We start from the raw sequence: 23,947 nt of genomic DNA, 5'->3' as shown, positions 1-23,947 counted from the left end.
ATCACTATTTAGAATCAGGGCCCCATTATTATAATGTATTTAGATTAGGCAGTCCTACCCCAAAAAGAGCTTACAAGTAAAGAAAGTTTAAAGTGTCAAATTATAAATACCTAAGTGTATCCATTTATTGCTTTATGATCATAAAGAGTATTTTAGAAGATGCTCCAAGACAGTAACAACAGAACACAGTAATGTACATCATTTTATTACAAAATTGTTAAAAAAGTAATACAATGCAATATTCTACAAAATATAAGATCAACTATTTTGCTACTTCCTATGTTTTACTCTGCTAAAAACATCAAACTATCAGTCACTGAATTTTAAAGAAACCATTAAATATGCAAAAACATTCCACAACATCCGTTTTTTGTTTTTAAGAACCTAACTGTAGCGGCCCTCAGCTACTACTTACATTAAAAAATATAGGTCTCCCTACAAAGAATCACATTACCTATACACAATTCTGTACAGTTTTTTTTTTATACTGAAGCTAACAATGAGCTGCACTTGAGTTCACATTCTTAGCAAAATATTGGACTTCGAGCACAAATCTTTACAGCAGGATATCCATTTACTCTTCATCTTCATCCTCCTCCTCTTCATCTTCTTCCTCCTCTTCATCGTCCTCATCTTCATCCTCTTCAGGTTCTGCCTTCTTCTTAGATCCTGTGGGCCTACCAGGACCTTTCTTTCCTGCATCACTCTTGCCCTTGGCACGGTATGCTGCAACATCCTGAAAGAGTGATGTCATTAAGTTTCAAGTAATGAATTACATCCCTGTAAATCCTGAGACTAACGTTAATTTAACAATTGTTTGCGTTATACTGAGCTGAACATACAGATTAGATGCTTTAAGAGAAAGGGTCTCAACCTGGTACTTATGACCCACCCCATAGGAATCCCCAGATCAGATTTCAGGGGCTTATAGCCTTCCTGCTTTTTCTGTCCTATTTTAAGATGCAACTTTGGTATGGAGCAAACTGAGAATCACTGCAATATCCGGCCTGAATATTTTTACATTGGTGTGTTTTCCTACACAGTAAGGCCTTGTCTATCCTATCTCTATAGAAATTGAATGTTCTTCAGTTTTCCATCACATTGTGTAGTCTATTCAGGATTGTGAGGCAGCGATGGTTTTTTTCCCCTTGTGTAAAGCATAGAGCATGCCACCACTATTTCATTTGTAACTGCTCAAACTTTGGACCACATATACATTCTTGGATGTTTTCACTGTACCTTTTCATATTTCTCCTTTAGTTTTGCTGCCTTCTGTTCAAATGGCTGTTTATCTTTGGCTGACTGCTCAGACCACATTTCGCCTAGTTTTTTTGCAGTATCCCCAATAGACAAGCCAGGATGGTCACTTTTGATCTTTGGACGATGTTCAGAACAAAAGAGAAAGAACGCAGATCTGATCAGGAAGAAAAAAAGAACAATAAAAGGTGTCACACTGACCAAAACTGAAAATATACTTTTCATTCCATGATGAAGACACTTACGGTGGCCTTTTAGGAGCATTGGGATCCTTTTTCTTTCCCTTCTTCTCGCCTTTAGGAGGAATATAATTTTTCATCTCTCTGTCATAACGAGCTTTATCTCCTTTCGCCAGATCTTCAAACTTTGATTTTTCTTTTGCAGACATTGTCTGCAGACACATTGCAAAAAGAGGCGTTAGATCAGCTAAAAGGCCTGGTGACTCATTAACAGCTAACAGCAGCTGCACCCGAGGATCCTTTTCTTTCCCATAAACCCATGAAACAGGCTGACGAGGCGGTGGGGGAGGGGAGTCACGATTCCCAGACACGAGACCCCGCACCGTTCTCCACTGAGCTAGCAGGGAAGCCCCGCCCGCCCCGAGGTGCGGCCTGGCCAGTGGGCGGGCCCGGGCCCCCTCTCACCTTCCATCTCTCCGAGCACTTCCGGGAAAACTCAGCGAAGTTGACTGAGGAGTCCGGGTGCTTCTTCTTGTGCTCCTCGCGGCAGGTCTGCACGAAGTACGCGTACGAGGACATCTTGCCCCGCGGCTTGTTGGGGTCGCCTTTGCCCATGGCGGGAGCGGTCACGGGGCCCTTGGGGAGGAGGCGGAGTGAGAAAGGGACGGCGGCGCCTGCCGGGCGGGGCTGCGGCTGAAGCCACTCCCGCCTATCCCCTAGCGGCGGCTTCCCGCCTAACCATCCCCCGGGCCCGACCCCTCCCTCTCCCGAGGAGCCAAGCGGCATCCGACTCCGAGTAAACTTCCACGGGGCGGGGCGGCGCGGCCTCCCCGGGCCCAACAGGCGCCTCCACCGCACCAGCGGCCCCAGCGAAGCCACAAACCCCCCTCCCGAAATGCCACCGCGCTCGCGCTCTCCCGATGGCACCGCGCCCCAACCCGCGGACGCGGTCCTGCCCAGCCGGCCTGGAGAGCCAAGAAGTCCCCACAAAACCACCGCCCCCGCCGCGGGGCCGTCCACCCACTGCGCCCAGGAGCCGCCGCCGCGCCCCAACTTATGGCTGGTCCCGTCCCAACTCCCACTGGCACCGTCACCAGCACGGAGCGGCGCGGACACTCCTCAGGGCAGGCTGCAGTTGTTGGGGCCTTGCCTGGTGCGGTGGGAGACGGCGGCTGCGGGGTGTCGGGCTCTGGTGCTGGGATCTGCTCCGTCTGCCACAGCCAAATGGTTTCTCTCCGACGCACTTACAGTCTCTTGTTTTCCACAGTCCTACCCGGCACAGCAACTTGACCCACAGCACCTACGGTCCCGCCTACCGCGTCATCCGATTGGCTATCACACCCTTTTGAACCGATACGGTCACGCCCCTACGCTTGCAAGTACAATGGATTGGTTCCTCGCTCTCCTGACGTCATCCAAAGAGCAGTGCTTAAGTTAGGTCGAGTCCCAGGGGTTCGTTGGCTGCTGTACTCGTTGGAACCGGTTAGGGAGAGGACGGGGGCGGGACTAAGAGCTACGGCGCCGATTGGAGGCGAGCAATAGTTTAAAAAAACGCGGGGATGTTTGCCATTGGGTGTAATGGAATACTCGAGCTGCGATTGGATAGAGCGGGGCGGAGTAGCGTGGTTTAAAAATACAAAGGGAGGGGGAGGGATGTTAAGTGAGAAAAACAAGAGGAGTCTGAAAAAGGTGCGGGAGGCGGACAGGATTGGCAGTCTGAAAGTAGAGACGGCTGTGGCTTGAGGAAAGGAACTAGGGCGGGCGGGTTTGTTGCGAAACTTCTTATTTACAGCCTACAGGCCGTTAAAAGCCAGCGGGGTTTATGAACGCACATCACGTTCGTATGGGTAACGCGGGCTGGCATTAGGGGCTGCAGTCTGTCGGGGACGTGTGGAGCCCGGGGTGGCTCCTGGGGACTACTGCTCCCAGTATGCCTTGCTCCGTCTCTAAGGCGGCAGCTCGGTGCAAGAGAGGGTAGAGCGTGCTGGGAGTTGTAGGTCTCTATTGAGAGAATGTGCTCAGCAGTCGGCACCTGTCTTGAAGCGTCCCCTAGGAGGGTCGGGGATTTCTTTCACACCTAGGCGTTGTTGGGAGTGAGTGGCGCGGGGAACAGGCGCAGCTTTTGTAACCTGGAAAATCTAAGATCCCTGTCCCTCCTCCTTCCCCTCTTGTGATATTTCTCTCTGATTCGCCTTCCTTTTCCCTCCCTCCCAGTGTTAAAGGAAAAGGGCTTTTCCCAGTGACTGGCTGCGGCTGCTTACCCGGCTCCCTTCTCCCCCCGGCTTTTCACGCTGCGCATGGTATCAGTGGGGGCGGATTTCAATGGCGAGTGTGTTTGGCCCTGCCTTGAGGGATGGGAGATGTGAAGAGTGGCGAAGGGGCTGGCTGAGGGTTGGTGTGAGTCAGGGTATAGCTGGAGGGAAGGATTGGGGATGCAGGAAGTTCAGGCTCAATGGCTTGGTGGGGAGCGAGGAGCTGCAGGGCTGTTTGTCAAGCTTGGGCAGTTCGACTCGGGTAAACTTCAGAGAACTGTGGAAACCTCTCATTGAAATGCACGCGGCATACACCCTGAGCGAGAGTGACTGTAAACACTGCCTTAAACAGCAGCTCCGAGAGCCAGCCTGCTCTCCTCCCCAGAGCATGTGTGTGGGGGCTGGCAGCAGCAGGGCCAGAGGTCGATTATGTTTTGCTGATCCAGCTAACAACGTGTGGTAAATAGCAAAATCATGTTTTAACTTTCACTTCTACATCTCCTCAAACCCTCACAAGTCCCCTCTCACTGTCTTCATTGTTAAATGAAGCTGAAAGCGGGATGCGCTTAGCTTTGCTCTGTGGCAGGGGTTAGAGTTTACAGATCAGAAGGAAGGTGCAGCTCCTGCTTTGGAGCAGGAGGAAGGATTAATGGCTATTCCTGGGTGGTGATGTCTGATAGTCGCCCCTTCTTCCCGCCTTTCCCGCCCCCCAAAGTAATTGATTGGGGTTATAATGCCCAGGAGCTGCTCTGTATCAGTAATTCTGGCTTTTCAGGCTTTCTGAATTGTATAGGTCTGGTTCCATACAGCGAGTCTCCCTCATCAGCTAGTCCTTAAAGGTAACATGGGTGATGTTTGTGCGTACTACTTTTCAAGCTTTGCTTTATGATGTGTTTCCTTCTTGTGCTTTCCCAACTCTTCTGTGATAGCTGAACAACTTCATCATGGAATCAAAGCCTGGAACTTGTGTAGCTAGAAGTTTTGACCTGCCTAGTTCCTTCTCATTTGGAGCGAGCCTCCTTCCTTGGTAAGTGAGACAGTTTTTACAACCCCTTCCTTTGGGAATGTAGGATGCTTTTTACAATACATATTTCAATGACGAATTTGCAATCTCTCACTTTTGTGTGGTTTTTTTTTCTCTTTTTTTTAATCATCATCCTCATATAAACTATCCCAGTTTAAGACAGCAGTCTGTGATTGAAGAGGCTGGTAGGCTTCCCCTTTCTCTTGCACAAAGATAAAAGAAGCCAGTTTCAACAAAAAGAGTGGTCATCTGGTTGTTATGTTGTGGTTTTCTTCCCTGTAGAGAAAGCTGTAGTTAAAAGCCTAGAGACCATATTCAGTAACAGTAAATCTGCTCTTTCTACAAACTGTTAACTTTTATAGTTAGTACTTATCAGAGCATCATGTTATACCAGGGGGTAAATTTTGCCCTCAGCGTTTAGGTGCTAAAACTTGTACTTTCTTTTATTTATTTCTGTTCTCCTCTTCCTACTCTAGATCCATTTTTATTTTGAAATTAGCTTAGTCTGTTTTGTTGTCACTAAGGCCTGGTTTACACTACAAAGTACAGTTGACGTAAGCAGCCTTGCATCAACCTAGTTGTGTGTGTGTCTACACCAGGGGTCGGCAACCTTTCAGAAGTGATGTGCCGAGTCTTTATTTATTCACTCTAGTTTAAGGTTTCACGTGCCAGTAACACATTTTAACATTTTTAGAAGGTCTCTTTCTATAAATCTATAATATATAACTAAACTAAACTATTGTATGTAAAGTAAATAAGGTTTTATAAATGTTTAAGAAGCTTGTTTTAAAATTAAATTAAATTAAAATGCAGAGTCTCCCCAGACCGTTGGCCAGGACCCGGCCGGTGTGAGTGCTGCTGAAAATCAGCTCGCGTGCCACCTTTGGCGCATGTGCCATAGGTTGCCTATCCCTGGTCTAGACTTAGACCTGTAAAAGCAGCACTTAGACCTGGTACACTCTAAAGAGTTAAGTTGATGTAAGGCATCTTACAGCGACATAATGTCAATGTCTATACTACAATACAATATTTCTCCTGCTGATGTAGCTAGGTCAACATAGTGGCATTGCAGACGCTGCATTACTTATGTTAATTGAACTGGCCTCCAGGAGCTGTCCAATAATGCCCATTATGACCGCGCTGGTCACCATTTTCAACTCTGCTGCCCAAAGCAGTTATTCTAGTGTGGAGCTGCAGATATGCTACTTTTACAAGGAGTTGCATGCTATCCTCTGCAAATGTATCTCTTGCTATGATCTCAGAATGATATCCTCTTCCTTTTCCTCTGTGCTTTGCATTTTGCAACCCCTTCCCAAGACACGCACAGTGGGATAGCTACTCATGGTGTGCTGCTCTCTGTGTTGATATAAGCTGCTAATATGGACACACTCTGCTGACGCAAGAAGCATAGTGCGGACGTGGACAATCAACTTAGTTACTGTGGTGGCAGTATGATGACTTAAGTTGACTTAATTTTGTGGCGTAGACATGTTCATAGATTTGTCTCCCACCAGTGTAAGTGCCTTGTTATGGCGATGCGGTAACACCACCTTGCCCAGTGGTGTTGAGCCATGGTTAATGTACTGAGGTCAACACAGTGCATGTGTAGACAGTTACCTATATTGACCCTAACAGTTCTCAAGCAGCTTTCCCACAATGCCCAACGCTGACCGCTGTGGGATCAAGGAGACTAGAAGACTGCACCCCACCCTTATAAAACTGAATTTTTGAAATTAATTTTCTTCATTGCCCAGCTTAGAGAACTGCTGTTTGTGCTCGCTATTGTTGTATGCAAATGCCCAGCTGACCATGCTGGCTATATGCTCCAGACACTCCGGTCTGGAGTAAACAGGAGATATTGGATCTCCTGGGACTATGGGGAGAAGAGGCTGTGAAGGCACAGCTGTGGACCAGCCATAGAAATGTGGACATTTCCTGCTTTTCCTGTATAACCTGCTTGTAGAAGGGGTATCAGCTGCAGTGCCGCATGAAAGCAAAGAAACTACAGCAGGTATACCAAAAGGCCAGGGAAGCCAACAGTCGATCCAGTGCTGACCTGCTATTTTTAAAAAGAGCTGCATGCCATACTTGGTGGAGACCCACTGCCACCCTACAGATCTCCATGAAAACCTCTGCGGTGTTGACAGAGGCCTGCTGTGAGGAGAAAGAGGAAGATGAGGAAACATGCCTCTAGGGGGCCAGCTTGTTGCAATCCATGACCTGTCTGAGACTTCACTGCAGTCCAGTCAGTCCTGGCAGTTTAGAAAGGACAAGCCTGATGCAGGGGAAGAAACCTTGGCTCAAACATATACATGTGTCCCCTGTTACAGGGATGTACTGATGGCACTCACAACTTAGCAGGATACGGCTATCCTCTTTTCATTAATTTACTTGTACAAGCAGTACACCAAAACTCAATATGGTATACCAGAAATGGTCTCATCAGTGTCAAATACAGGGGTAATATAACTTCTCTACTCTTGCTTGATATTCCCGTTTATGCATCCAAGATTCCCATTTCCTAGTCACAGCATCGCACTAACTATCTTGAAGAGTTATCTGTTTTTCATTCCCCTGTAGTTAGGTGGGGCTTATGCAGAGTAGTTTGTTTATGCACATAGGGATAAACATCACCTCTCTTTGTAGTTCCTGGAGAACTTAGTTTTAGCACTTCACTACACCATCTTCCCATAACATTCCATGTGGCATTGGGGCCACACTCCCCACTCCACACCAGGGGACAGTAAGTACAATCACAGTTTCACATACCCTTACCTTGAGAGTCACTGTTGCTGTACGTGTAGCCAAAATAGACAGATAGGCGCCCCTCCCCCCGCTTGTTAATTTCTGTTCCATGAATTTATTAAGTTTTTAATGTATTCTTAAATTTAACTGATTTTTTTTTTTGCATTAGTCTTGTTAAATTAAACTATAATTTGGGGGAAATCATTCATCTTTATTAATTCCCACTATGTCCTGCAGAATGCCTAGCAGTACTGAAAGCATTCACTTACTTGTTACTGTACAGTGTGACACAAATCATAGGATCAGTGACAAATGCAGTGTAATGATAATGTAAAGCAGACACCACAAAATCAATAGGTGCATTGATAGTAGTATATTCATAGATGTATACCAAGCATCACACAATTCCAAACCGGTCCCAAAACTGCAAGGCCAGGTACAGTGCTTTCTCAAGGCCTCCCTCAGCAGCATAACTCTGCATTGAACTCTTCTAATGGCTCTTGTTTCTGGCTACTCACGCTCAGCAGAGAGCCACTCTGCTTCCACCACCATGGTAACTTTTGCCTCACAGATTATGCAGAACGTGGGAGGCAGTTGTCATATTTTTCTTTCAGCATCCAGTCATGTGACTAAACAACTTTCAATTTACCAAAATCACAGTCAGTCCTCATTCTGCATCTGCCAAACCAGAAGTTGACTTGCTGCTGTCAAGGTGACCAGATTATGGCTTCATGAGCCAGGGTAGCAAAGGGCAGGCTGGGTTCCCTTAGGTCATTATTGGCATTATTGTCAATGGTAAGGGGGGGTTGGGAAAGTCCCTGCTTTAAGCTTTCTGAACAGTTCTGTGTTCTCAAAGATGTATGCATCATATTCCTTTCCTGACCAGCCACCATTAACGTTGGTGAAGCATTCCCAGTGTTGAAGTACTCTGGGACAAGGTGCCAAAATACAGATATGCATTACCATCTATCACTCCACCACAGTTCGGGAACCCCATTGCTGGAAATCCAATCACTATGTTCTGCACATTGCTGAGTATCACTGCCTTGCACAGCAAAAGACAATTATTAGCCCTACATGCTTGAATGACAATAGCTCCTACTGTGGATTTGCCAGTTCTAAAATGATTTCCCACTGTCCAGTAGCAATCCAGTTTTGCAAGTTTCCACAGTGCAGTGGCCTCTGTTTCTCCACTTTCAGTGCAGCATTCTGGTGTCCCGGTGCTGGCTTGGTTGAACTCGAGCCACAGACCAAGGAATGTGGCCTTTCACATCCAGAAGATCTATAGCCACTGCTCGTAGTCCCAATCTGCATTATAATGCAATCCCACTAGTCAGCGTTCATTTCTAGGGCCCAGAAGTGGCATTCCACCAGCTGCAGTTGTTCTGTGAATGCCCCCAACAGCCTTCAATTGGTTTTTATGTCCCTCTGCAATCTGTCCTACATTAAACTGTCGTGTTCCCTACTGATTTGGTTCTTTTTGCAGCTCTGCAACACTCATGGCAATAGTGCAGAGCTGGGCAGGTTTCTTGCTTCTGTTGGAGATGGTGGACAGCAAAGATGGTTGCTTAGGTTCATGGGATTTTAGCAGGTTATGTTATAACATAGGCAAGACGTAAGTAATAACTCAACAGGGACAAGATCTTAAACTGTGTCTACATTGCAGTTTTCAATTGAGTTAAGCTACCTTGATGCTTTTTCCTAGTTTAGACAAGGCCTGCAGTCAGTGGCAGATAGTACATGTATAATTGGTCAGGTGTTCTACAATTTTTTCACAAGAGATCCTCCTATTCATTCCTGCCCAGACATTTCCAAGCACCCAAAAGACATATCCATCAAGGAGTATGCTGCCTAGTCTCTCAACTTCACTTTGACCCTGTACCAAGGGCTTGTCTACACAGGGAAATTTACTGGCAGATCTGTATGGTGAAATCCCCTTGTGGACACTTTTTCAGGATTGACTGCTTTTTTTTAAGTTTAGTTTGAGCTACTTCCAAACAGATGTAAGTTGAACTGAAAAAAGGGACCCTAGATCCCAACAGTGTCCACAAAGAGTTATACTGGCTTATTATTTGGATTACCATAGGAGCACTAGTCATGCTACCATAGGAGCACTAGTCATGGATCTGTTCCCCATTATGCGAGGTGCTGTACAAACACAAGACAAAAAGACAGTCCCTGCCCTACTTACAATCTCAGTAGTTCTTCCAGAAAGCTTCCCTGCACAGACAAGTCCTAAAAGAAACCTCAGTAGTCAAAATCTTCTGTGTTGCCTAACCTCCATGGCTGTGCCTATTCAAAATGTTGGCACACTTACTCAGTTTATGGTTTTTAAGTCTAAATTGTGGATATTTTATAGTGCCCTAAGGTAGGCTTATTATTATAAACCATTTCCTTCTGACTAGCAAATCAGGTTTCTGACTTTTAATAGTGCTGTGAGGAGCTATTAATTTATTTTGTTAGGAGTGTTTTCTTAATCCTTACGCATTTTTAGAAGTTGATTTTACCTTGCTTTGCTGTTATTATTTATACATATTTATTTGTAAAGCACAATTATCTTGTTTTGGGAATCTGATTGACTGATGAGATGAGACATTCCTATGTGATAGTTTCCCTAAGGATGTTTTCTTCTTTGAGTAGTGTCCCCATGGGTGCTCCACTGTAGGTGTGTCTGCATCCCTGGGCTGCTGATCGGAGAACTTCGGTAGCAGTATCCGTTGGGCCTGCACATGTGCTTTCTCCCCTCATGCTATGCCGCTAGGTTATCCAGCACACACAAGCTAACTATCCTCAGTTCCTTCTCTACCACGCTTGCTAGAGATGGAGCCTTTAGCTGTCCGGTTGCAGATCATCAATAATAATATAACCAGCAGTACGTCTCCTGTAAGACTGTTACCTGGGTCACTAGAGGTATCACAAGCATTGCAGGCCTCACATCTAGGCCATTCAAATTATGACTTTGGAGGGGCCCATTCTGCTCAGTTTACACCAATGTAAATGTGGAGTAACACCGCTGAAATCAAGTTTTACTTTGATGTAACTGAAAGCAGAATTTGGCTTATAAAGGCGGCTTGCTATATGAGTGTTTCTCAACTAGTGGATTGTTGACCCCAAGGGAGGTTACAAAAGGCAACCAAGGTGGTCATGAGGTGTTGAAAAATTTATTACAATCTAAAGCAAAGAAAAAGTCCCTCCCCCACTTCCTGCCGACCCTTACCCTTCAAAGTCAAATATTCTTTGCTGACTTCTCAAGAAACACACACACACACACACACTTTATATAGGCTTATCGTTAGCACTGATACTTTTGTTTTACTTTTAATTTTATATTAAATGTAAGGCAAGGCATGAAAAAATTTGACTTTGAATAAGGTGTTGTGAACCTGGAAAGGTTAAGAGACACTGCACTCTATCATAGTTACAATTTCAACCAGGGTCCATTACATGCTTTTTTTTTTTCTTTTTTTTTTTTTCCCCCTGCTCTAACACCAAAAAACCGAAATGAAACTTTAATCATCTTATTATTATTATTATTATTTATTTATTTATTAGAGTAGAATTGTGTTTTGCATAAGCATCAAGTAGTTTCATTAGGTAGTTTAGAAATTACAGTTGGTTACAAATTTGCCTCTGCAAGTCTGAACAATATTTTTTCAGCCCCTTCTAACTTCAGAATAGGTTTACACACTTAAATTTGTTTGTGGATGGCTATATTATATTCTTGTGCATCAGACAGCATTCAAACCCAAACATTTGTAGTCATTAACTTCCACTATATCCTCCAACATAACATAGAAAACCAGTACTGAAAATTTTCTATGCCTGAATATTGATGCTGAAAACTTTCCATGGCAGTGTTGATGCTAAACATTTTCAATATGAGCATTCGTGTGTGGAAAATGTTCTGCTTCAAAACTCTAGTGTGTAAATCTTTCCCTGCCAGCATGCTAAGGTAAAGGAAACATTTTCTGAGTGAGTTTGACTCCTACAAAATTGGACTTTACCAAACATTCCACTAAACTGTGACTGTCCTCCCTTTCCTCGATGCAGCTACTCCTCTCTCCAGAGGAAACTATAAAAAAGAAGCTTTGTGTTCTGATCCATATTCCCTCCCAGGGATCTAGTCCTTGCTTTTCCTAAAGCTGAATTATAGAACTTAGAAGCTCCATAGCACTCTTCTCCTATGCAATACTTCTAGCATCAGTGTCTATCAGTCCATGCTCAGCTTGCAAGCAACACATGGACTACATCAGTTGAGGGTGTGTAGATCCCAGGACTTCATACTTACTTTTTACTGTACAGCATGAGAGGATCAAGTACAATTTAGGTCATGAAGTTATTGTTTAAATTGTATGGCTCCCTAGTTCCATGCCCCTCTCTTAGTCCCTAATCCACACCACAATTAAACGTTTTTTTTTTGCTAATGTTGATTAAAATCGTCAGTAAAATATAAATTAAGAAGAAAAGAAAAAACAGTAGAATACAGGGAATATTGAGGAGAGGGGAGGGCGTAGAACAAAGGAGCCAGCCTGAGCTGGAGAACTGGTCTAAAGAAAGGTGCACAGTGGGCCAGAAAAAAATGGTTCTAGATTGAGTAATCTGTTTTCCAAGCCTACTTTTCAAGCCCTACTGTCCATACCAGCTCAGCTAATCAATTTCCCAATCCTGCTCCCTTATTCCACATCTAAACACTGCTCTTGATCAGTACTGATGTTTTAAAAGTGGGGGAAAAACAGGGAAATTCACACACAAAAACCCTGTTTATCTTAGATTTAAGATTGCTCTAGTGAATTTCCTTTTAAGCATAATCATAAAAAAATGACAAAATCCCCAGTTAAGGCCACAATAAAATCCAGACCAACCTCAGCTCACATCAATAATCATACAAACATCCTAAATACTCATGCCTGACCTTAACCCTGACCTCAAAATTATTCAAATATCACAGTGTAGGGTGAAATGCTGGCCATGTTAAAGTCAATGGGAGTTTTGGTATATACTTCAATGGGGCCAACATATTCCCCATAGACTTTACCATTATGTGTTTACCACTAGGGAATATATCTTAATGTAGCTGTAGCTGGAGTTAAGGTTATGCATTTCAGAGTGATTGTGATTGATTCAATGTGTATTGCAGTTCATCGGTTTGTTATATGTTACAGTTGAAAAATGTTGCCTTAACTTGATTTTTGTTGATTGCATTGAAAGGAAATGCACTTGAGCAAACTTAACTCTAACAACAATTTTTGTAAAAAGAACGAATACTACTTGTGGAACCTTAGAGACTAACACATTTATTTGGGCATAAGCTTTCGTGGGCTAAAACCCACTTCATTGGATGCATGCAGTGGAAAATACAGTAGGAAGATCTATACACACAGAGAACATATAAAATGGGTGTTGCCATACCAACTCTAAGGAGACTAATCAATTAAAGTGGGCTATTATCAGGAGGAATAAAAAAAACCTTTGTAGTGATAATCAGGATGGCCCATTTCAAACAGTTGACAAGAAGGTGTGAGTAACAGTAGGGGAAAAATTAGCCTGGGGAAATAGTTTTTACTTTGTGTAATGACCCATCCACTCCCAGTCTTTATTCAAACCTAATTTAATGGTGTCCAGTTTGCAAATTAATTCCAGTTCTTCAGTTTCTTGTTAGTCTGTTTTTGAAGTTTTGTTGAAGAATTGCAACTTTTAGGTCTGAAACTGAGTGACCAGGGAGGTTGAAGTGTTCTCCGACTGGTTTTTGAATGTTATAATTCTTGACGTCTGATTTGTGTCCATTTATTTTTTTTGCGTAGAGACTGTTTGGGTTGGCCAATGTACATGGCAGAGGGGCATTGCTGGAACATGATGGTATATATCACGTTGGTAGATGTGCAGGTGAACAAGCCTCTGATGGTGTGGCTGATGTGATTAGGTCCTATGATGGTGTCCCTTGAATAGATATGTGGACAGAGTTGGCAATGGGCTTTGTTGCAAGGATAGTTTCCTGGGTTCCTGTTTTTGTTGTGTGGTTGCTGGTGAGTATTTGCTTCAGGTTGTCTGTAAGCGAGGACTGGCCTGCCTCCCGAGGGCTTCTTTTCCATGGGTCCAGATGATGATGTCATCAGCGTAGTGCTTCCTCAGCTTTCATCCCCTAACACTCCTCCTCTACTTGCGCTGTGGCAGGGTGCTGCTGTAAACACACTTAATCAACCCCTACCATGCCAGCCCCAATCAAGGTAGATAGATTGGGGCTGGCTGAAAACTCTTATGTCTGCCTGGCAATTGGCAACACCTACCAGCCTGATAGGCAGGAGCTACAAAGGCTGAGAAGGAGGGAGACAGCCAGAGAGAGAGAGAGAGAGAGAGGTCAGTCTGGGAGGGAGGTAGAAACTCTCTAGCTGGTTATTGACCTAGCCCGCGGTAGGCGAGAAACTTGTAAGGATTGTATATAGTTGGATACTGGTGGTGGGAAAACACTTAAAGAATAACGGACAAAGGTGTTGCACAGAGCTGAAGTCTCCCTGGACTTATTTGGGAGGGCAACTGGACCTTGAAGAAGGGGGGCCAGCTGTGCATCCCATGATACCTCCTTATTAGACTATGACTTAAAAATTCTACAACAGAAGGAAGAAACCATATATAATTTTGACCTATTCCATACCAGATCTGTGGTATTAACTATGTTTGGGACATCATCATTTTTAAAAAGCAGAGCTATCTTAACAGTTGATGCAATGAATTTAAAAAACTGAATAATTTACTGTACCCTTGAAATTGTAAGTATGTACTTTCTCTGTATTTGAGTTTGATAAAATTAGGTAATATAGTACAGCTGCTCAATTTTAAAAACTCCTAATTTTCGGGAAAAAAATTGTCAAACTTTTGAAGGAAAGACTTAAAAAAAAAATTGTGAAAACTATTCCATTTTTGACCCACTCTGTAAAACAGGAACATCTCTCTATTTTTAATGTATTATTCTGAACAAACAATGTTCTCCTTCACAAAATCACATGCTTACTGCACATGCTATGTAAAGCCTGCATAACTAGTTAAGCCGCTCTTACTGTGGCTCTATCTTAAAACAGAGGTATAGTTGTCACACTGGGAGTTATAAAGTTTAGTGAGTTGTTTTGACTTTGCTGTGTACCAAATATCTGAAATAAAGACAACCTACAGTAGACACTCTTAAGGACAGCTGCAGAGCAGAGTGAAACTGAAGTGGTCATATGATGGGAAATGAATACAACAAATCTATATTCGTGCTAACACAGATAATATTAGGAACACCAGCTGTTCTTGGTCACAATGATTGTTCTATCTATATTTAACTGAACTTCTTTCAAATTCCATTCAACAAGAAAATAGTAGTTTTGCTATTTACACTGTTTACAATTTTTCTTCTGATTTTTCTCTGTAGGGCCTGATTCTCATTTATTCTACTAGGGCTCTTTATTATTGTTCTAATACTGAGAGGGAGGCAAGGAGACTCTCGTCACAATCCCAGCCCTTCTGTAGCTTGAGCACCTGGATAGACTAGTACCGGTGCACAGTTTTGCCAAACCCGTGTTCAAAAAATCATACCTCACGACCACCCCAAATCGTGATTGGCTTACAAGTGATGAAAGTTTAAAAACGGGCGAGGGGAAGGATTGCCTTCTGATTTAAAGCCTTAAAGGGTTCATGTTTTCAAGCCTTTCTTTAAAATGGGGAGGGCTAGAAACTGCCCTTCTTTTTTTTAAATGAAAACTGAGATTCTTGAATAATGACATGACTCCAAGACCTGGGACTTTAAGAAAAGGAACACTGTGTGAATTGGCAATGTTAACTGCTAGTAACCAGAAAAAGGGAGAGAACCATCTACTTTCACTCCAGCCAAAATAGCTGAGCTGGTTTGGTGAGCTTCCCATGCTGTTCCCTGTTAAAGCATGTAATTCTCTTGGAGTTGTTGGGCTCAGTACTGACCTGTTCCTTAGTGGTGTAAAGTCCTTAAACCATTTAGATCTGGCAGAGGTTGTCATCAGTTGCAAATAATTGCTGGAATGGGCCTTTGTTGCCCATACAAGGGTTAGATTAGAGGACCCTTGTGGTCCCTTCTAACCTTCTGATTCTATACCTGCTGGATTGGCGGGCAGCGATCGATCCACCGGGGATCCATTTATCGCATCTAGTATAGATGCAATAAATTGACTGCTGAATGTTCTCGCTTCAACTTTGGTACTCCACCAGAATGAGGAGTGTAAGTGGACTCGACGAGAAAGTGTCCGCTGTCAACTTACTGCAGTGAAGACAGCGCAGTAAGTAGATCTAAGTATATTGATTTCAGGTACATTATTCACATAGCTGAAGTTGCGTATCTTAGATCGACCCTATGCGGTAGTGTAGATAAGCCCTTATAAGAGCTGGAACAAAGCTGTAGTGTGTACACTGATAATTAGGTCCATGTAAGCTGCTTTACAACGACCTAACTAATGTAGACCAACCCTAAAATAACATGTATGATGAAAGGTAAGAAAGCATATGCTTGATTTAATAATTTTAATGGGATTACCTGACCTTTAATAAGTGAGCAATAACATAAGAAAGTGTAGTTACAGCAGAATACACTCTCACCATGAGTATAGCAAAGCCAAGGGTCTGTAACCACTCACTCTATATAGCATTTCCTATATTTCTTATGTCTTAACTGTAGGATTAGCCTGGGTGATCGGCACCCAGGTTAGCCTAGCCTGGGGTGAGCTGTAACATTGCAATGCCATACCTGAATTACTCTGGCCTCACTGGTGCTGTACTTCCACATGTCTCTAGGAGTTCTGGGTGGAATATCCCATGGTTCTAGGTGCTGCAATAAACTGAGCCGCTCTGAGTCTTCCTCATTTAATTGTAGGAGAACTTTTTTGTCCTTCTAGGCACAAAGAAGGAACTGTGGAAAGGCACTGGAAGACTATTAGCATTTGAGTGATTTAACCTTTGTCATCACTGCAGAGTGAGTGGGTTATCAGCCCAAGTGACCATGAAAGCTAGACTCTAACCCTTTTGCTCAGCTGAGCCAGCTGGCATGGCTTCAAAGTACCACTAAACTTAGATGAGAGAATTCTGTGTGTGGATGGGAGTGGAGGTGGGGGTTAAGGGCATCATCATGGAAAGAGCTCAGGCTAACTGTCCAGTAAAGACATACCCAGTGTATCCATTCTATCTGAAACTTGTCTTCACTAGCCGCCCCCTTTTTTGAACCTTAATATATTTGTAATGGCTGATATGGACATTCCCCAGTTTTATTCCAGGCTATAGTTATTTGTTCTTTACCCTAGGTTGATCCTAGCTATGGTTAAGGTTGCCTAAATGTTTTTATCATCATCCTTTTCTGGACAAAGTGCTTTCATCTTTACTGATTAAAATTTTTCTGCAGGGATAAATGCCCAAAGGTGCATTTATGCACATAGTGAATGTATACATCTCCTGAAGTGTATGTTGAATGAGGTAGGACTCTATTCTACATAAAAAATAGTGTATAGACACTCTCAGTAGAGAAGCATAAAGGGGCCCGGTTGAGGAATGGCTTGGTATATGACAGCACAGGTATCTTTCACCCTGGCTGGTAGGCTCAATCCATAGATTAATAGGGGTCTAGTAATTGTTTTCATACTGTTGTGTAGCCATTGCCCATGTCTTAGCTATAATACAGTACATGAATAGTTAGTGAGCTAACATTACTGTAATGTTGGTTTATGTATTTAGTATGGGGTTTTTTTGGTCCTGATTTTCTCTCTCAGCTCTAGTACATAACAGTGACTGTCCCCTAATGAACAGAGATGCCAACTTCTCCTTCTGGACACTACCCTTGCCACTCGTTGAGTCAGCCAGAGGAGGGCATTGGAGAATGACATGCAATTCTCACTCCCCCGCTGGCTGACTGTACTGCCTGTACCATGTTATCACTTCGTGTCATCTCAAGGAGCTTGGAACAGAGTTTATAATGCCTGATGACATCTTGATCTTCTACGTGGAAGGAGGAAAAATCAAATCAGTGGTCACTTTTTTACAATTTTAATATTGTTTTGCTGTGCTGTGTACTACAGTACAATGTACATTGGCCAAACTGGACAGTCTCTACGTAAAAGAATAAATGGACACAAATCAGACATAAAGAATTATAACATTCAAAAACCAGTTGGAGAACACTTGAATCTCCCTAGCCACTTGATTACAGACCTAAAAGTCGCAATATTACAACAAAAAAACTTCAAAAACAGACTTCAACAAGAGACTGCTGAATTGGAATTAATTTGCAAATTGCACATCATCAGACTAGGCTTGAATAAAGACTGGAAGTAGTTTTACTTTGTCCATCCATTTCCCCATGCTTATTCCCTCCCTCCCCCCACACACAGTTCCTTACATCTCCTTGTCAACTGCTGGATATGGGCCATTTTCATTACCAATAGTTCTTTTTCTCTCCTGCTGATAATAGCTCACCTTGACTGATCACTCTCCTTATAGCGTGTATGGTAACACCCATTGTTTCATGTTCTCTGTGTGTATATATATATCTTCCTGCTGCACTTTCCACTACGTGCATCCGATGAAGTGGGCTTTAGCCCACAAAAGCTTATGCTCAAATAAATGTGTTAGTCTCTAAGGTGCCACAAGTACTCCTGTTCTTCTTACTACAGTAAAGTAACTGAATTGGCAGTTTTAAAGGACCAGAACTTCTGTGTCCATAACATTCTGTAGAGATGCTATTTTATTTGTATCATACATTTTTTTTTAAACTATACACCACATATAACATCTCCCTTCCATGTGAAAACAGGTGGTTGACAGCTAGCCCAACAAATAGTTTAGATTAGATATTCAAAAGAACAAAGTGGCTTAGGAGCACAAATCCCTCTGACTTTTAATATGTGTTGTGCAGTCTTAAGTGATTTAGGGTCTTCTGAAAATACCACCCCTTGATATTGTGGACACTGGGGGCCAGATGTAGCCCAGATAAAGCCAGGTGCTGGAGATCCCCAGGCAGAAGGCCATCAGGGTGAGTTTGTGGAGTTGAAGTGTACCTAGACTCCAACGGACCAATTCAGCCTGAAATGTGGCAGTGTTAGCTGAGAAGAGGGTGTGCCCAAGACAACTGGGGGAGCCGCACCTTCATCACAACGTCTTAGCGACCACTGCCGATGTGGTTACTATGAAGCTTCGGTAGCAATCCATAGCTTACCCCCCAGGCTCTGATGGAAAATCTTAACCAAGCGTGACAATAAACACCTTCAGGGTTAATCCCCACCCCATAGGGCCAGGCTTGCACAAAGAGAATCTGACCATGTATGTTACATTGGACAGAAGCCCTAGCTGAACACAGCAAGCAGGGAGTAAACTCTTTGCTCACCTCTACGTATAGACCCAGTAGTTAAAGAACTAGATTGTACAACCTGTGGGACTTAAACCTTTAAGAGAGAAACTGTCTTGATGAATAGTTTTTTTTTTAATTGTTGGATCGGGTATTATCTGTTTAATAGGTTTAGACTGGATTTTATGATTTTCCTGGCTATGAATTTTATATTGATGATAATTAGCACCTCAACACTATGTTCAAAGAGCTTTGGAAATATTAACTGTTGGTGGCACGGGACCCATGACTACCCTATTTGCCATTACCAAATCGTAGTAGTAAAGACTACATTCAGTAAAGATAAAAGTCCATCACAAATAGTAAATATACATAACAGAAGAGAATATAATGCTGCATTTTATTGTTTTAGTTATGCTAATAAATATAAAACAAATACAAAATATATATCCTTAAATGTATTTGAATGCCTCCTAAGGCCAGATCCTACAGATTCATGTAGGTGGATCTCTGTGCGTCTGCAGAGCCCCACTGATCTGATCTGCAAGACCAGGTCCCAAACATGTTGTCTATAGTAGCAGTATTACTAACCCAAGCATCTTGAGATACATGACTTAAAAAAAAATGGATTTATTTTTGTTTGCTTTCTTGTTTTTGAGCCATCGGTGTAATCTTTGGCCCTGCTTTCCTTTGCAATCATGAGGGCTAGAAACTTACTTTAAAAAGAGAGAGAACAGAGACTTACATAATCACCTGTCTATGTGAGGTGGGGCTTTAAGATACAGCTCATGAGAACTGGCAACTCTGTGTAGCTAATAAACATATGAAGACATGGTCCCCTATCAATGCTCCGTAAATATTATTGGACTCTGGACTTTTGTTGTAAATGTGCAAAGCCTTCCATCATCTTCCCCCTACCCTAACCCTTTCATTTTAAAGGTTATCGCCACAATAGAAACCATACTTTAAAAAGAAAATTTTATCAGTTACTTATAGATTAGAACATTAAAGCTGAAATCATTTTATAAAAACATTACTTTTTGCATGTCATTCTCTTTGGATTAGGGTCCAATCTAGCACCTCTTATTCATCCAGAACTCCCACTGCAGCAAAACACTACAGGGAAATATTTAAAACTAAACAAAACAAAATTTTAATCACTTTATCTTAATTTCATGAAACTATTTCAACAAATATTGTGTTTTGTTAAGCTTTTCATAAACAGAACCTAAATTTGGGGCCTAAATTACCTTTAAGTAAATTAATTGCTAAATGTAATATTCTGTACTTAATAAATTCTACTATGCCTAGGCAGAGAAGGGGAATGGACTTCCTGTTGAAGTCCATGGATATTGCCATTAACTTCAGTATGAGTACGATCAGATATAGAGATGCAATCATCTCAATTTCTGCAATACAGTTATTTATCTTGTAATACTTACATTGAAGGATGCAAAAGTTTCCCACTTTATTTTGGGCAAGGAAAATCTACATTTCAAGATGTAATGAAGGTACAGAGGATCATCTTTTTTTTGTGACCTCTAGGATAAAATTGCAAAGGTGGAACATCATGCATTAGTCTGAGGAAACACCTAACCAGAGTGGGTAAGCTAAGGACAGTGTGTCAGTTGTGAATTTATCTCTTGGTTTCAAAAGAACAAAATCCACATTGTAGATTATTGGCAGCTAAATTAAATTTTGTGAAGCACAGCTAGTTTTTGCAGTGTTTGAAAACACATCCAAGTCAAGACCTGCAAATATTTGCTGGGAAGATATGGTAGGGTTTCCATTACTAGCAAAATAGCTGGGAGATAAACTTTTTTGGAAAAAAGGGAATGAAAAAAGAAGATTGCTGGACAGAGACTTTGTTGTACCTTATATTGAATATTAACAGCCAAATTATATTGTGTAACGAAACTTATAGTAGTATTTTCACCATATGCTCCAGATAGTGTTTCCCTGTAATTGAAAGAAATGGAGATAATAGTCTTCTCTGGTATTCTTCTGTGACTCTACATGGCCTTAGGAAGAACATAACAGCATGTAACAAAATGTCAAGGAAAATGGATAGGCAAATGACCATTGAAATAGTAACCTCAAAGTCCTGCACTATAATATCAATTGATGTGCATCAAGTAATCTTTCACTTTGAAGGCTCTTAGGGTGAGAATATATCAAATTTAGCCTGGACACTCTATGGAAATTTGGAGGTTTGCCCACATTTCTGTGGTGTTATGTTTGAAAATACACCCCTTAGCTTCTATTTCTGCTTCATAAAGCAAAGTAATTTGTCATCCTTTATTAATACAAAATTTAATTGACACTTTTGCATTCAATTAGTTTCCAAACAAGAATAAAGGAGAAGAGTCTTATTTTGCTTGCAAGTGACTATTCCTTTTTTTTTTTTTTCCCCACATCAACTGGTAACTATTTTACTTTTCTGTGCACATAAAAATGAAGCCATTTACTAGAAGGACCTTGGAGACTGTTTTGACAAAATATAATGGCACATTCAAAGACTGAATTGCTACAAATAGTAATGGGTATGTACACAAATCTTCCAAGGTTTTACAGTACTCAGGCTTATCAGTTTTAATCCTCTAACACGTAGATTATTCTTAAAATGTTGATTTTTAGACTTTGTTTACAGCTTTCAATCTTTTTTAATAAAACCATATCTTACATAAACACTGTTAACTTACAAAATATAAGGCAGAGGATTAACAAAAAGGAACACATCAGATCAACTGGATCACTCACAAAGCCCTGGTTTACACACATTTTTATTGTAACCATTTAACTATTTTAGATAAGGATGTGGGTTATTTTAACAATAATAGCTAAATTATACTGGAATAAGATATATTGGTATCTGCACCTGTATATGCTAAATTTTTCACACTGGAAGGTTGTACAGCTTTAACTATACTGGTTTCAAACCGATATAGTGAAAGTGGCACAAAAACTGTGTGTAGACAAATGCTAAGGGTTATTTCAACTTGGGGTCTCTAACTTGGCCAGGGTAAATCCCCACCCCATAGGGGTCAGGCTCACTTGGGAGAAAGATCAGGAGCTCAAAAGTTAGAAGAAGGAGAGCCCACTGAGGAGGGATGGGATGGGAAGGAGGAAGGGAATGTGATGGCATAGAAGGGATGACACTTAATATTTTAAAACTACTTCAGCAAAAGTTGTGTTGGGTACTGAATGTCCTATATCAAAAGGGAATTCAGTCTATAAACTTACTTTTTTGTTTTAGAGCCCATTAAGACTAGACTACACCTGACACTCCACTCAATGTTGTCATGTTACTTACCACAGGTCACCATAGGACCCTGCATTTTTTTTTTGAGTGGGGTTTAAAAAAATCAATTTTATAATCTCAATACTAGAAAATAACGAATGCAATAAATATATGCAAAAATAAACTTCTCTTGATTTCCCTTCCTATCCTAACCACTCTCCAATAGGCTGGTTTCACCCTCCAGTAACATTCTGTGGCACCCTTAGGTACAGCATAATGTATGAGTGGGCTTCCAAAAAATAAACTTTTCAGGACCTAAAAAGGGAAGACATTAATCTCTAGTTGTTTAAAAGGATAACCTGTCAGGTTAAAAATAATATATTTTTACAAAAACAAATTTCCTTGCCTGTGATAGCAGTATCATCTTAAGATTCAGCCCTGCAACTCACCTTGCTCCTGCTGCCCTGCAGAACAACACTGAACTCAGAGGGGTGGGGTGCAGGTGCCGCAGTGTAACTATGAGCGGTGAACTATCCAATCAGGCTCATCCAGTTCAGTCTTGTTTCTATTCAATTTCTATGCATTAGCAGATTGCTGCAGTGTTTGATATGTATAATTTGTTACGGATGCTTATTTTAAAAAATTTCCACAGAATTTTTTTAAATTACATGGAAATATTACTACTAGTCTCAAGTATTGCAAAAGATCATAATTTTATAAAATTTTGGACCAACTTTTATCTAATGGAATCCCTCTTGACACAATGCTAAACTCTGAACTGTTTTGAAAACCAAAGCCCTAATCCTGCAGCGAGCTTCACTGATTTATTTATTTAGCATTTGCATATTCACAGAGTCAAGCAATAGCATTCTTAGAGGCCAAATGGAGCTCTCAGAAACCATCATTGAATTTGGTTAGCGGGCATTCCTCAACAATGTGCATCATTTGATCTGCATCACAGCTACAGTGTGGATTGTCTCAAAGACCCCAGTGGTGTTGGCTGGCTGCACAAAATCCTTGCCCAGTTTGGAATCAGTTAAGAAGGACCCATTGATGATATGGCAGGTCAAAGCTGGAAGGTGAGCAGTAGGGTCTATGATGAGGAACTGATTGGTGGTTGGTGTTAAGCACCAGTCTTCCCACCACAGGGACTCTGCTGTCACATCCTTTAATGGCAGCCTCAACCACCATGGTGTTGCAATGAAAGACGTGTAGCTGGTGGGTTAAAAACGTCATTGAACATACATTCTCAAGCAGCTCGCCAGTTGCAATCTCTCCTGATGTAAGGGGGAGTAATGTGCCTCAGAACTGGAAGTCATGGAAGATGAGTTGGTCGGAGAGTTGTGATAATGCACCTTGTTGAGTTGAGCTGCACATCAACAAGCTTGGTGTGTCAACTGACCCCATACTGGTGTACAGTACTCCGCTACTAAATACCAGATGGCAAGGGCTGAGGTCCTCAGTGTTGGAGCACTTTCTCCCCATAAAGAAGCAGACAGTTTGCTGAGAAGGTTGTTGCGTGTCTTGACCTTTGCAGCTATCTTGCTCAGGTGGCTTCTGTATGACAGCATTCGGTTGAGGGTCATCAGTCGAGAGTAAGTGAGCTCCGCGCAGGCTCATGAGTCCAGTCATATAGAGCTTACTACTGGATTGGGACTCCAAGTTGAAGTAATTTTAAACACTGTTACAGCTAAATCAGTTTCAGATATGGTTTGGCAATTAACATAGGCAAAACCATGTCGAGTAATAATGACTATGCTAGATTTGATTTTTTTCCACCATGTCTCAGAACTGGTGCCAGAGAGTACCTCAACCACTGTTGAACCTGACTGAACCTCTCCATGCTCATGAAGTAAATGAGTTCAGCACAATGGCATATTGGCCACTTATTGCTGAACACAGTCTAAAATGCAGGAAATT

The 23,947-nt window shown here is 42.1% G+C and overlaps 1 protein-coding gene across 2 annotated transcripts; it reads right to left on the bottom strand.

The window, feature by feature from the left end:
- Positions 1 to 184: 184 nt before the first annotated feature.
- Positions 185 to 2,737, bottom strand: HMGB2 (high mobility group box 2). 2 transcript variants are annotated; one of them, XM_030563153.1, is made up of 5 exons: positions 2,491 to 2,552; positions 1,902 to 2,072; positions 1,503 to 1,648; positions 1,240 to 1,414; positions 185 to 736 (listed from the first exon to the last, which is right to left on the bottom strand). In XM_030563153.1, the coding sequence occupies exons 2-5, from the start codon at positions 2,049 to 2,051 to the stop codon at positions 575 to 577; spliced, it is 633 nt and encodes a 210-aa protein (XP_030419013.1). In that variant the 5' UTR covers positions 2,052 to 2,072; positions 2,491 to 2,552; the 3' UTR covers positions 185 to 574. The 2 variants fall into 2 exon arrangements, with proteins under 2 accessions (XP_030419013.1, XP_030419012.1); XM_030563152.1 differs by lacking the exon at positions 2,491 to 2,552 and adding an exon at positions 2,587 to 2,737 and having other exon boundaries at positions 187 to 736.
- Between the last annotated feature and the right edge of the window lie 21,210 nt (positions 2,738 to 23,947).

Source organism: Gopherus evgoodei, chromosome 5 (genome assembly GCF_007399415.2).
Source record: "Gopherus evgoodei ecotype Sinaloan lineage chromosome 5, rGopEvg1_v1.p, whole genome shotgun sequence".
Lineage (NCBI taxonomy): Eukaryota > Metazoa > Chordata > Testudines > Testudinidae > Gopherus > Gopherus evgoodei.
The sequence above is the reverse complement of the archived record's forward strand: the minus strand, read 5'-3'. Positions and strand labels throughout refer to the sequence as shown.